Source organism: Crinia signifera, chromosome 7, assembly GCF_055691185.1.
Source record: "Crinia signifera chromosome 7, ASM5569118v1, whole genome shotgun sequence".
In the NCBI taxonomy this organism is placed as follows: Eukaryota; Metazoa; Chordata; class Amphibia; order Anura; family Myobatrachidae; genus Crinia; species Crinia signifera.
The window spans coordinates 149,404,465-149,417,810 of record NC_139223.1 but is presented as its reverse complement, the minus strand read 5'-3'; the positions used below and the strand labels follow the sequence as shown (position 1 = coordinate 149,417,810).

Here is a 13,346-nt window from a genome sequence, read left to right as displayed (position 1 = left end):
AAGAACCGAGTGTTCTTAGCCCCGCCTTCCGTATGGATCGCTCACACCGTCCGAATGCGGTAAGACGCCGACCGAACGGTGCGCGAGTGGATTTTTCCTATGCACACCTCCTCCATCTTTGGGAACCTCCCCCATCATTCGATGGTCACCGACCATCGAATGCTGGACCGAATGGTCAGGCAGCACCGATTGCTCCAGACCACTGGGGCATTTCTCCATGCAAAAGCAGGGATATGGGCGGGCAGCTGGCTTCCGGCTATGTCATATGTCCGCCCCCCACACGTTCGTCACGGCCGGATTACCATATGTACGGCCAGCGTTTTCATGGGAACGCCCATGATACGCGGGGCATACGCATATGGTAATGAGGCCAAACAGCCCTTCACGCCCCTCTCCACCCCCTGTTCGGATTGCTCCGACTGATCGTTTTCTGTACAGAATTCACGCCGTATTCGGATGTGCGCGGCGTTCGCACATGTGCAGATACGCCTCTGCACATGCGCAAACACCAACCATCGGCCGTCCGTCCGCATTCGGAGCCATCCGACTCAACCAGAATAACCCCTACAGTGACTGTCTGAGAAGAGCCGGCCTTAGCCATTTTGATGCCCTAGTCAAAATTTTGCCTGCTGCTAGTTCTATCTCTGATACAGAACCCCTGATACAGCAAAGCATCTGTAACTCAGCAGCACTGATCACCGCAGCAGCCAGCAACACCCACCATCCACTGGCATATCCATAATGGGTGCAAGGTGTGCAGCACACATGGTCCTCTGGGCCCTGGGGGCCCCACACGCTGTACACCCTGCACCCATTTCATTCTACTCATCGTTGGTTCATTAGAGCAGCGGTAAAGATCACTGGGAAAATGGCTGCGTAGTGACCCAAATTCACATTACATAGCAGACAGTGACCCATATTCATATTACACAGCGCGTAATAACCCATATTCGCGTCACACAGCATGTAGTGACCCATATTTGCATTGCACAGCAAGTAGCGACCCATAGTCACATTACACAGCATAGAGACCCATATTCGCTTAACACAGCATTTAGTGACCCAAATTTACATTACACAGCACGTAGTGACCCATATTCACATTACACAGTGCTGTAACTAGGGGGGGGGGGGTCACGCGAACCGGGCGCTGTAGGGGGGGTGCGCTAGTGTGAGCAGCCTACAAAAGCAGCGGCAGCAACGGGGAGCTAGCGTTGCTATCTATGTCTGCGGCGGCCACTCCAAAGATGGCCGCCGTCTTGAAGAAGACAGACACTAGAGGTGGGCTTGACCTCTAGTGTCTGTGACTGTGATGAACACAGCGCGCCCAGCGATACGCGCTGGAGCGGGACCTGCCCTGCCTGTCTCCTCAGCGGCACCATGGGGGAAGCTACATCTCCCTCCCCCTGCAGCAGCGCCGTGGAGGAACTGCAGATCTCTTCCTCCAAATCCTCTTGCAAGCCAGAGCCTCTCGGGTGCACAGCCCGACTGCCGCCCCGGGCGCCGAAACACATAGTTTCGGCCCTGCATAGTCACTTTACTCATCGCATAATGACCCATATTCACATTACACAGCATGTAAATATTAGACAGCACGTAGTGGCCCATATTCACATTACACAACACACAGTAACCCAAAGTCACATTACACAGCGCGTAGTGACCCATATTCACATTACACAGCACATAGTGACCATATTCACATTACACAACACACAGTAACCCATAGTCACATTACACAACACACAGTAACCCATAGTCACATTACACAGCGCGTAGTGACCATATTAACATTACATAGCGCATAGTAACCATATTCACATTACACAGCGTATAGTGACCCATATTCACATTACACAGCGCGTTGTGAATATATTAACATTACACAGCACGTAGTGACCCACAGTCACATTACACAGCGCGTAGTGACCCACAGTCACATTACACAGAGCATAGTGACCCGTAGTCACATTACACAGCGCATAGTGACCTATATTCACATTACACAGCACATAGTGACCCATAGTCACATTGCACAGCACATAGTAACCCATAGTCACATTACACAGCACGTAGTGACCCATATTCACATTACACAGAGCATAGTGACCAGTAGTCACATTACACAGTGCATAGTGACCCATAGTCACATTACACAGAGCATAGTGACCCGTAGTCACATTACACAGCGAGTAGTGACCATATTAACATTACACAGCGCATAGTAACCATATTCACATTACACAGAGCATAGTGACCCATAGTCACATTACACAGCACATAGTGACCCATATTCACATTACACAGAGCATAGTGACCAGTAGTCACATTACACAGAGCATAGTGACCAGTAGTCACATTACACAGCGCTTAGTGACCCATATTCACATTACACAGAGCATAGTGACCCGTAGTCCCATTACACAGTGCGTAGTGACCCATATTCACATTATACTTTACAGCGCGTAGTGACCCATAGTCACATTAAACATCGCGTAGTGACCCATATTCACATTACACAGCACATAGTGACCCGTAGTCCCATTACACAGTGCGTAGTGACCCATAGTCACATTATACTGTACAGCGCGTAGTGACCCATAGTCACATTATACTGTACAGCGCGTAGAGACCCATAGTCACATTAAACATTGCGTAGTGACCCATATTCGCATAACACAGCACATAGTGACCATATTCACATTATAAAGCACGTACTGACCCATATTCACATTACACAGATACGCCTCTGCACATGCGCAAACACCAACCATCGGCCGTCCGTCCGCATTCGGAGCCATCCGACTCAACCAGAATAACCCCTACAGTGACTGTCTGAGAAGAGCCGGCCTTAGCCATTTTGATGCCCTAGTCAAAATTTTGCCTGCTGCTAGTTCTATCTCTGATACAGAACCCCTGATACAGCAAAGCATCTGTAACTCAGCAGCACTGATCACCGCAGCAGCCAGCAACACCCACCATCCACTGGCATATCCATAATGGGTGCAAGGTGTGCAGCACACATGGTCCTCTGGGCCCTGGGGGCCCCACACGCTGTACACCCTGCACCCATTTCATTCTACTCATCGTTGGTTCATTAGAGCAGCGGTAAAGATCACTGGGAAAATGGCTGCGTAGTGACCCAAATTCACATTACATAGCAGACAGTGACCCATATTCATATTACAAAGCGCGTAATAACCCATATTCGCGTCACACAGCATGTAGTGACCCATATTTGCATTGCACAGCAAGTAGCGACCCATAGTCACATTACACAGCATAGAGACCCATATTCGCTTAACACAGCATTTAGTGACCCAAATTTACATTACACAGCACGTAGTGACCCATATTCACATTACACAGTGCTGTAACTAGGGGGGGGGGGGTCACGCGAACCGGGCGCTGTAGGGGGGGTGCGCTAGTGTGAGCAGCCTACAAAAGCAGCGGCAGCAACGGGGAGCTAGCGTTGCTATCTATGTCTGCGGCGGCCACTCCAAAGATGGCCGCCGTCTTGAAGAAGACAGACACTAGAGGTGGGCTTGACCTCTAGTGTCTGTGACTGTGATGAACACAGCGCGCCCAGCGATACGCGCTGGAGCGGGACCTGCCCTGCCTGTCTCCTCAGCGGCACCATGGGGGAAGCTACATCTCCCTCCCCCTGCAGCAGCGCCGTGGAGGAACTGCAGATCTCTTCCTCCAAATCCTCTTGCAAGCCAGAGCCTCTCGGGTGCACAGCCCGACTGCCGCCCCGGGCGCCGAAACACATAGTTTCGGCCCTGCATAGTCACTTTACTCATCGCATAATGACCCATATTCACATTACACAGCATGTAAATATTAGACAGCACGTAGTGGCCCATATTCACATTACACAACACACAGTAACCCAAAGTCACATTACACAGCGCGTAGTGACCCATATTCACATTACACAGCACATAGTGACCATATTCACATTACACAACACACAGTAACCCATAGTCACATTACACAACACACAGTAACCCATAGTCACATTACACAGCGCGTAGTGACCATATTAACATTACATAGCGCATAGTAACCATATTCACATTACACAGCGTATAGTGACCCATATTCACATTACACAGCGCGTTGTGAATATATTAACATTACACAGCACGTAGTGACCCACAGTCACATTACACAGCGCGTAGTGACCCACAGTCACATTACACAGAGCATAGTGACCCGTAGTCACATTACACAGCGCATAGTGACCTATATTCACATTACACAGCACATAGTGACCCATAGTCACATTGCACAGCACATAGTAACCCATAGTCACATTACACAGCACGTAGTGACCCATATTCACATTACACAGAGCATAGTGACCAGTAGTCACATTACACAGTGCATAGTGACCCATAGTCACATTACACAGAGCATAGTGACCCGTAGTCACATTACACAGCGCGTAGTGACCATATTAACATTACACAGCGCATAGTAACCATATTCACATTACACAGAGCATAGTGACCCATAGTCACATTACACAGCACATAGTGACCCATATTCACATTACACAGAGCATAGTGACCAGTAGTCACATTACACAGAGCATAGTGACCAGTAGTCACATTACACAGCGCTTAGTGACCCATATTCACATTACACAGAGCATAGTGACCCGTAGTCCCATTACACAGTGCGTAGTGACCCATATTCACATTATACTTTACAGCGCGTAGTGACCCATAGTCACATTAAACATCGCGTAGTGACCCATATTCACATTACACAGCACATAGTGACCCGTAGTCCCATTACACAGTGCGTAGTGACCCATAGTCACATTATACTGTACAGCGCGTAGTGACCCATAGTCACATTATACTGTACAGCGCGTAGAGACCCATAGTCACATTAAACATTGCGTAGTGACCCATATTCGCATAACACAGCACATAGTGACCATATTCACATTATAAAGCACGTACTGACCCATATTCACATTACACAGCACATAGTGACCATATTCACATTACACAGCACAAAGTGACCCATATTCACATATGTCCCGACAGTCGGGATTCCGACTGCTCCCTTTTAGGGGTCCACGACCCCCATAGAGGGAGAATAAAATAGGTGGCGAGCGCAGCTCGCCACCGTGCCCGCAGCGTGGCGAGCGCAGCGAGCCCGTAAGGGGCTTCATTGCGCTCCCCACGCTGTGCAGTCAGGATTCCGACGTCTGAGTAATGACTGTCGGAATCCCGACTGTCGGGGAAATATACCACACCCATTCACATTACACAGCAAGTACTGACCCATAGTCATATTGTACAGCACATAGTAACCCATAGTCCCACTGCACAGCACGTAGTGACCCATAGTCACATTGCACAGCACGTAGTAACCCATAGTCACATTGTACAGCACTTAGTAACCCATAGTCACATTGCACAGCACGTAGTGACCCATAGTCATATTGTACAGCACATAGTAACCCATAGTCCCACTGCACAGCACGTAGTAACCCATAGTCACATTGCACAGCACGTAGTAACCCATAGTCACATTACACAGCACGTAGTGACCCATAGTCACATTGCACAGCACGTAGTGACCCATAGTCCCATTACACAGTGTATAGTGACCCATAGTCCCATTACACAGCGCATAGTGATCCATCATTTAATTACACAGCTTGTAATGACCCATATACACATAGCACAGGATGTAGTGACCGATATTCACATTATATAGTGCGTAGTGACCCAATCACATTACACAGCGGATACAAACCCATAGTAACATTACATAGGGGGCGGGCATTCGGAAGGCGGCATTCCGCTCGCTAAGCAGCAAAAGAACGCTGCTTAGCAAGCGATCCTGAATCAGGCCCATTGTTTCCCTCAATTACTAGTACGCTCTCACACACTGGTGCCTCCTCAGTCCCTGCACAAATTACCTTCAGCCAGGAGCAGCATGCCACAGATCAGGGGGCAGGGCTGCACTTCAGCTTCACTATTTCACAAAAAAAAGCTACCCCATCCCCAGGCACAAGCAAAGTAAGTGTAACGCAATAGGTTTCAAAAGGGGGCGTGGCCACGGGGGTCCGCGATTAGGCCACGCCCCCTTTTTAAACTATCCCGGTAAACGAGCCCAGGCCACTGCTAGCCGCCTGGGGGAGGGGGCACTGATGTAAGCACCCATTTGATGCTACCCACGGCTACCTTGCTGCATGTACTAGTCCTGTTGCTCCTGCACGTAATTATCTGCCGGCTGATGACCTCAGCTGGGACAGAGAGACAGTGTGACTGCACTCACCACCTGTAGTCCTCTCTTGGGTCCTCCTATGCCCAGACCTGCAAATAACTACCTGTCTGCCCGGTTCCTGTGCCCCATGTTTGCGTGTCATTATGCCATCAGCCATCTGCATTAGCTGGGCATGTACTGTATGTGTATGAAGTATACTATATATTCATATTGATATATAAGAAACTGTGAAAATTGCTTCACAGTCGGCCATCTTGGTACACCCAAGTGAAGCTCATCAGTGTACTGCTCCCCCTGCTGGTGGCATTGTGCGCATGCGCAACAAGTTGGAGCTCCTATCTTTATAATGGGGGACATTTCACTAAATTATAAAAAAACTGTACCTATCTGAAAATCCTCAACCCCAAAAGGCACTCCACTGGGACAATATCTACCTAATAAAACAAACCCCAAGTCTCAATTGTTCCTCTACCCTGAGTTATGCCTTCCCAAAAAAACCCTCATAGACTAACATGGGTGACAAGTTGTCATTTCTGGAGTGTCAGAAAAAAACTGACAGTTGGAAGTTTAGATCGCTCCCAATTGGTCATTTTTTAATATTTCGCCCTGAAATTTGGCAGGCAGCACCGGTTGACGATTCTACGCGTACGTGCCAAATTTCAGCTCAGTACGTCCAGTCACTTTTGAGGTGCAGTCCCTCAAACACCATGCCCCCATCCGAAAAGTTCCCTATGGGAAAAATCCGTTCGTTGGATTCAGCCTTAATATAAGGGCACTACCGTGCCCTTATAATATTCTCCACACAATAGTGTTATATGGTGCCCTTACATAAGAAAAAAGGTATTTTCTGTCTTTCCTTATTTTACCAATCTATAATCAATAGAAATGTTCTTTAAATGTACAGCATTTATTCAAATGGAAGCGGTACATCTGTCAGAATGAAGTTAGGTCTACAGTCATTAGGTCGACCCCACTAGGTCGACTGGCAGGAAGGTCGACCTGACTTAAGGTCGACATGGGCCAAGGTCGACATGACTTAAGGTCGAATTTGCATAAAGGTCGACATGAGGAAGGTCGACTGGTCATAAGGTCGACATGGGTTTTTCACTGTTTTTTTATCCGAATGTCGACACAGTCGACATGGACACAGTTGGCAATGAGAATCGGACCCTCGCATCGCTCGCTTCGCTCGCGATGCTTCGGGCACGGTGCCTCGCTGCGCTCGGCACACTATTTTATTCTCCCACCACGCCCTAGTGGATGGTAGGGCATGAAATACCGCCTGTCGGCACATGTCGGCTCAAAAAACAGTGAAAAACCCATGTCGACCTTATGACCAGTCGACCTTCCTCATGTCGACCTTTATGCAAATTCGACCTTAAGTCATGTCGACCTTTGCCCATGTCTTAAGTCAGGTCGACCTTCCTGCCAGTCGACCTAGTGGGGTCGACCTAATGACTGTAGACCTAAGTTCATTCTAATAGATGACCGCTTCCCATTCAAATATAAACATTAAAACAGTAAAACAAACTTTTCTTGGCAAAATCTTGTTTTTAGGAGTTTTATCCTTAGATTGTAGATGACATCAAAAACCCAATGCGTTTCATCTCTTTAAGAGACTTCATCAGGGGGGTGACAATTTTTGTACCAACCTGTAACAAATGGCTTTATATTTGCGGATAATGGATGTTAATCCTTGAGTAGCATTTTTCAATTTCACTCAAATTGGTATAATGAAAATACCATTCCTAGGTTAGCTATGACCCCACTATTATCACTTTTATAAAGGTGCATAGGGTAAAAGACCTTTGATTTTTCCTCAAAAATGTAGTCACCTTTTCTAAGGTAAAATCAGGGCAAAAAGGAAGAAGGAGATCACTCCTGATGTGCCAGTACAAATGCAGTCTTCAGTGTCCAAACACTGCCCACCACCCACCACCAGCCCACCACCCCATGTGTGTCTGCCCTATCAGCACACCACCCAGACAGACAGACAGACTTGCTGTTTGGACACTGAAGAGTGCACTTGTACTGGCACATCAGACAGACTTGCTGTTTGGACAAAAATTGTTACTCCCCTAATGAAGTCTCCCCCTCCACCTCACCTCTGCTTCCTTTTCTCCTCTCCCCCTCTCACGAAGGTGAGTCTGGCCTGCAAGCTTGGTCACCTGGAATCAAGGTCCTGGATCCCGTGAAGCTGCTGGTGCAGTGCGGACCCAGTCCTCCTTCTCCCACGCATAACAAGGATCCTTATTCACTCCTCCCGCAGGCTGCAACTGCACATATGATGGTTAGTACAGCAGTCTCACTAATGCTCTGCGGGAGGCACCAGCGACAATAAGTGGGGTGCCGCGGATTGGAAAGATCTGATCTGAGGTGGGGGGGCTCTTTCAGATGGGGGGTGGAACATCCTGGGCCCTTAGGATTATGGGGCATTTGGGCAACTGCCTTTTAAGTGTAAAAAGATTGCAATGTCAAGACCTGAAAGCATCATGGGCATTTTTGCAACCAACCACGGTAAATCATTTTGTGAGGACATTGGTGGAACAATTGAGCATTTGGTTCCCAAAGAGAGCCTACAGAGATGATCGACTCAGCTGACTAGTCCTACATTTCCACAAGTCAAGATTTACAAATTTGCTCCCACATACTCATCCAAGCCCAAGCCTCCTCCCGGCCAGGAGTCGAGCGCACGGTACTCGCGACAGGCAGAGACCCGGGTGCCTGAGTTCAGCGTGACGCACACCCGGAAGTCCCGGCTATCACAGAGTCCATGGAAGCCGGTGGTTTGTGCGGACAAGCCAGCCGGGGATCGACGCAGGTTAGAAGTGCACTGCGGGCGGGACGGGACGCCAGCCCCCCGCACCACTGACATGTGCATTGTGACTTTTTCTCTCCCACCTTGACTTCCACCAGCCCACCACCCCATGTGTGTCTGCCCTATCAGCACACCACCCATATTGTTGTACACTACCCGTTGTTCAGTCTGAGGCTGCAGCAGTGCTAGGCAGCACATGTTCAATAAATTTGTGTTCACTTCACTTTTCACGCATTGTCATTCTTCATTAGTTAACACCCTGAGCGCAGGTTTCCTCATATTTCCTGTTCATAGATTATCACTGAAGGTTAGCCCCCCTTCATATCGAGGACCAGCGGCTCGAGTGCAGTATTTCCATATTGGGATTAGCGCCAACCATCTCCACCTAGTGCAAATTTATAGCTAAGGCTAATATCAAAACAAATACTTCTAGAAACACCCAAGCAGCTACAGTACAATACCAACTTTTCCAAGCAAAAAAAAGTATCTGGTCCAAAAGGATTTGATCCTTCACCTCAATGCTGGCCAATATTTCCAAAATTATTAAATATTGTCCAGGACCTATTCAGGACCTATTTCCCGCTGCAGATTCAGCGCTTGAAAAGACAAATCTGCAATTACAGAAACGGCCGCTACATTTGAGAATTAGCAGCTGTTTCCGTGGTAAAAGAAGTGGCTTCACCAATCCACGTATTTTTCGACTTTCAGAAGGTTTTTGAAATATGGAAAAAAAGAACATTGAATAGATCGAATGCAAATTTGATCTCTTCTATGCAAAAATGGCAGATATTTCTGAGGATCGGAAATATCTGCTGAGATTGAACACCCCCTATATCTAAAGATTCCATAGGAACAAAGGGATTTAGGTCATATAAAAACTTATGACTATATATTTTTATGTCTACAAAAGAAATAGGACTTTGATTTTAAGTTTATTTGAAGGATCCTTTGAGTAAATGTGGATGATGTACTGTAGGGTCATTTATATATATATGTATGTCTAGTCCGTGCAGCACCAAAACACTGCCATCTGTTGGCAGCGAGTGAAACTACATCTACCAGCTTTCGAAGCATTTGCTTCAAGCGGGCTTATTAGTATGTAAATAAACACGTAGAAGATTACGTATAGCACAAAGTAATTCCTTCTACCTGCCTGCATGTTATGTTATCAGGGTGCACTTACATAATCCCATCACTAAACTATCATGAAGGCCCACATAATGTCATCCCAACTATTTGCCAAATGATTGGGCTACGTCAAATAATTTCATCACCATGATAACATTTATACACTCACCTTACTGCAAATATTTGATCTTCAATCTCTAGTGTTCCAAGTCTTCTATATATTGAATGCATAAACTTGTCCCCTTGGAATGCGGTTCCTCGGCCATCCAGTGACGCAACAATGATCTTCTCAGAGCTTGCCAAATAGGCATCCCAGGCAAGTGAAAATGTATGATGTACCTCCTGGCTTGAGGGCCCTCCATATCTGCAGGAGATACGCATTAGGGTCTAGCAGCAGTATATTGACTGGACAGTGTAGATTTAAACACATTTCAGAACTAATGCATAGCAAAATATAATGGCATTCACACATTACAATGTTTGTTTGTGCAAAGAATATATAGTGGTAAATGAGGGAGCATTAAATAATGGTGAGTGATGTAGTACCCTAAGGGGCCGGTTTACAGCCATCTGCATCTTCAGATTTGGGTGCGCTGTGATAATATCGGACAGATTTGCAATACGATGATTGATTACATTGCGCGGATATATGAATTGTCGCATGCAGGGACAGAGCTTGTGAGAAATGATAACTCTTACTAAAATAGTCACAGCTTATCTCCATTTATCATAGATTAATGTGTCACACGCCTAAACCTTCCTGCAAAAATGCTCTATAAAATGTTGAAAACCTCATCAAAATCCATTCAGCGGTTCTCAAGATTAGACTGAACTAACAGTAGGGCAGATGCTTACAAGGAACTTTATTTTATAAGTGGGGTTTCAGAGGGCGCTAGGATAATTATACAACTTAAATTCACAGATGATATTTAATACATAAAATTTATAAAAATTACATAAAAATCACCCTTTTGGGTAAACAGATGTACACAAACTTTTACATGTGCATTTTTGATAATAAATCAATACAATGACAGCTCTGGTGGATTGTTCAATTCGGTCAAAGTGGAAACTGACGCGTTTCGTCATAGCCATGACTTCATCAGGGGCAAAAGTGCAACCAAAATAACTTATTAAACCCATAAACGTGATTATCTTCTGAAATATACCGTATGGGCTCAGCAGAATAAGACTATCATCATTCAATAGAGTTAGAGAAGGTGTGCTTACAGTATGAATCCACAACAGAGACTCTCATTCTCTGTTGTGGATTCATGCTGTAAGCACACCTTCTCTAACTCACTATTTAATGATGATGGTCTTATTCTGCTGAGCCCATACGGTATTTTTCAGAAGATAATCACGATTGCGGGTTTAATAAGTTATTTCAGTTGTTGTAGTGGTTCATCCCATACGAGAAGGTGGTTCCCACAGGAGCTCTAAATCGTTGGCACCATATTTGGAACCCCAGTGGTTCAAGTAAGGAGCATAAGGATTACCATTAGAAATTGCTGTGCCCTATATTCGCAGGGTTATTTCACTTTAATTTTTTTCTATTGTTAATGGATATTTTTACCGAATGACCTCCCTTAATTTGTGGATCAGTTTCGACTAATAGAGTTCAAGGACTTATTATCCTTGACTATTGAGAAAAAAAAGTGTTTCCATTGGATCACATGACATGTGATACACTATAAAGTCTATAAACTGTGCCCCGATTAAGTCTTTGTAAGATGAAACGCGTTGGGACTTTTGTCATACTACTACTGAAGAAAGAAATAAAATACATTATTGGAAAATCATCACTTCATTATTTGGATGATTATGGAACGCTATACCACTGTTGGGGAGTGATTTGTGGGTATAGTTTCCTAGCCCTAAGGAAACTTAGTGGTTAAGCAGCCTAAATTGTGTTATATACATTTGTGTTATATGTAACTTGTCATACCTTGGTAATAACAGCATATAAGCGTGTGAGAAGTATTGGGGGATATATATATATATATATATATATATATATATATATATATATATGTGTGTGTGTACAGAGAAGGCAGCACTCAACAGACTTTGTAGAATTAGAAGAAGTTTATTCCGACAGTTTCAGGGTTACCCCCCTTCGTCAGGGACAATGAGACATACACATGGCAGTGTTCACAAACAGAATAAATACCATCACAAGCACAGCCCCAAATGGTCCCCCCACCCACATGCAATCAGAACAATACAGGGCTCTGTATTGTTCTGTATTGTTCTGATTGCATGTGGGTGGGGGGACCATTTGGGGCTATGCTCGTGATGGTATTTATTCTGTTTGTGAACACTGCCATGTGTATGTCTCATTGTCCCTGACGAAGGGGGGTAACCCCGAAACTGTCAGAATAAACTTCTTCTAATTCTACAAAGTCTGTTGAGTGCCGCCTTCTCTGTACCTATGCTACTGGATCTGCACAATCCTTAAGTGGGGCACCACAGCAAGAAAGTATTCTACCTAATGGGAGTGCTGGTTTCCTCTGGATTATATATAAATATATATATATATATATATATATATACACACAGCTGGAGCTGGTGATAGTTGGCACAGACAACGCTCCATCTCACACGCACGCACATCCCAGTTTTAGGACGACGCCACTGCGGGTCCCTGCCCATCTCCACTTCAAGGAGATGGGCAGGAATAGGGGGGATGGCGGGGAGGCTACAGGCACTGGGGGAGGGACCCATAGCCAACTCCGTAGCCACATGCGCGTGAGCAGCTCATGCGCTCGCGCCCCTGGCGAGAGCCGGCCGCTGGCGGGGACTGGCGATATTATCGCCAGCCCCTGCAAAAATTAGGCCGGCTCCATCTGTGTGTATATATATATATATATATATATATATATATATATATATACATACAGTATTCTAGGTCCTGCCCGTGTGCACAACACTTGAATTCCCCTCATAAAGGTGAGGAGCAGCATTAGCTTTTTATTATATAGGAGATATATAGAGAGAGACAGACAGACATACAGACACATAGAACTCGATTACATTTGACTGTTTACTCTATTTGAACCTTTATTTTGCTATACAGAAATGAGCATTGTTGTTTGGCAGCTTCCACTTCAAGGAATCATGTTATCAAGACATGATAACAATA

General features: G+C 45.8%; 1 protein-coding gene across 1 annotated transcript in view; it reads right to left on the bottom strand.

The window, feature by feature from the left end:
- FAP (fibroblast activation protein alpha) overlaps window positions 1–13,346 on the bottom strand; it is a 160,500-nt gene that overhangs the window by 38,101 nt on the left and 109,053 nt on the right. The window contains exon 20 of the mRNA XM_083155040.1: window positions 10,371–10,565. Coding sequence (XP_083011166.1) covers window positions 10,371–10,565 — 195 coding nt within the window. The remainder of the gene's footprint in view (window positions 1–10,370; window positions 10,566–13,346) is intronic.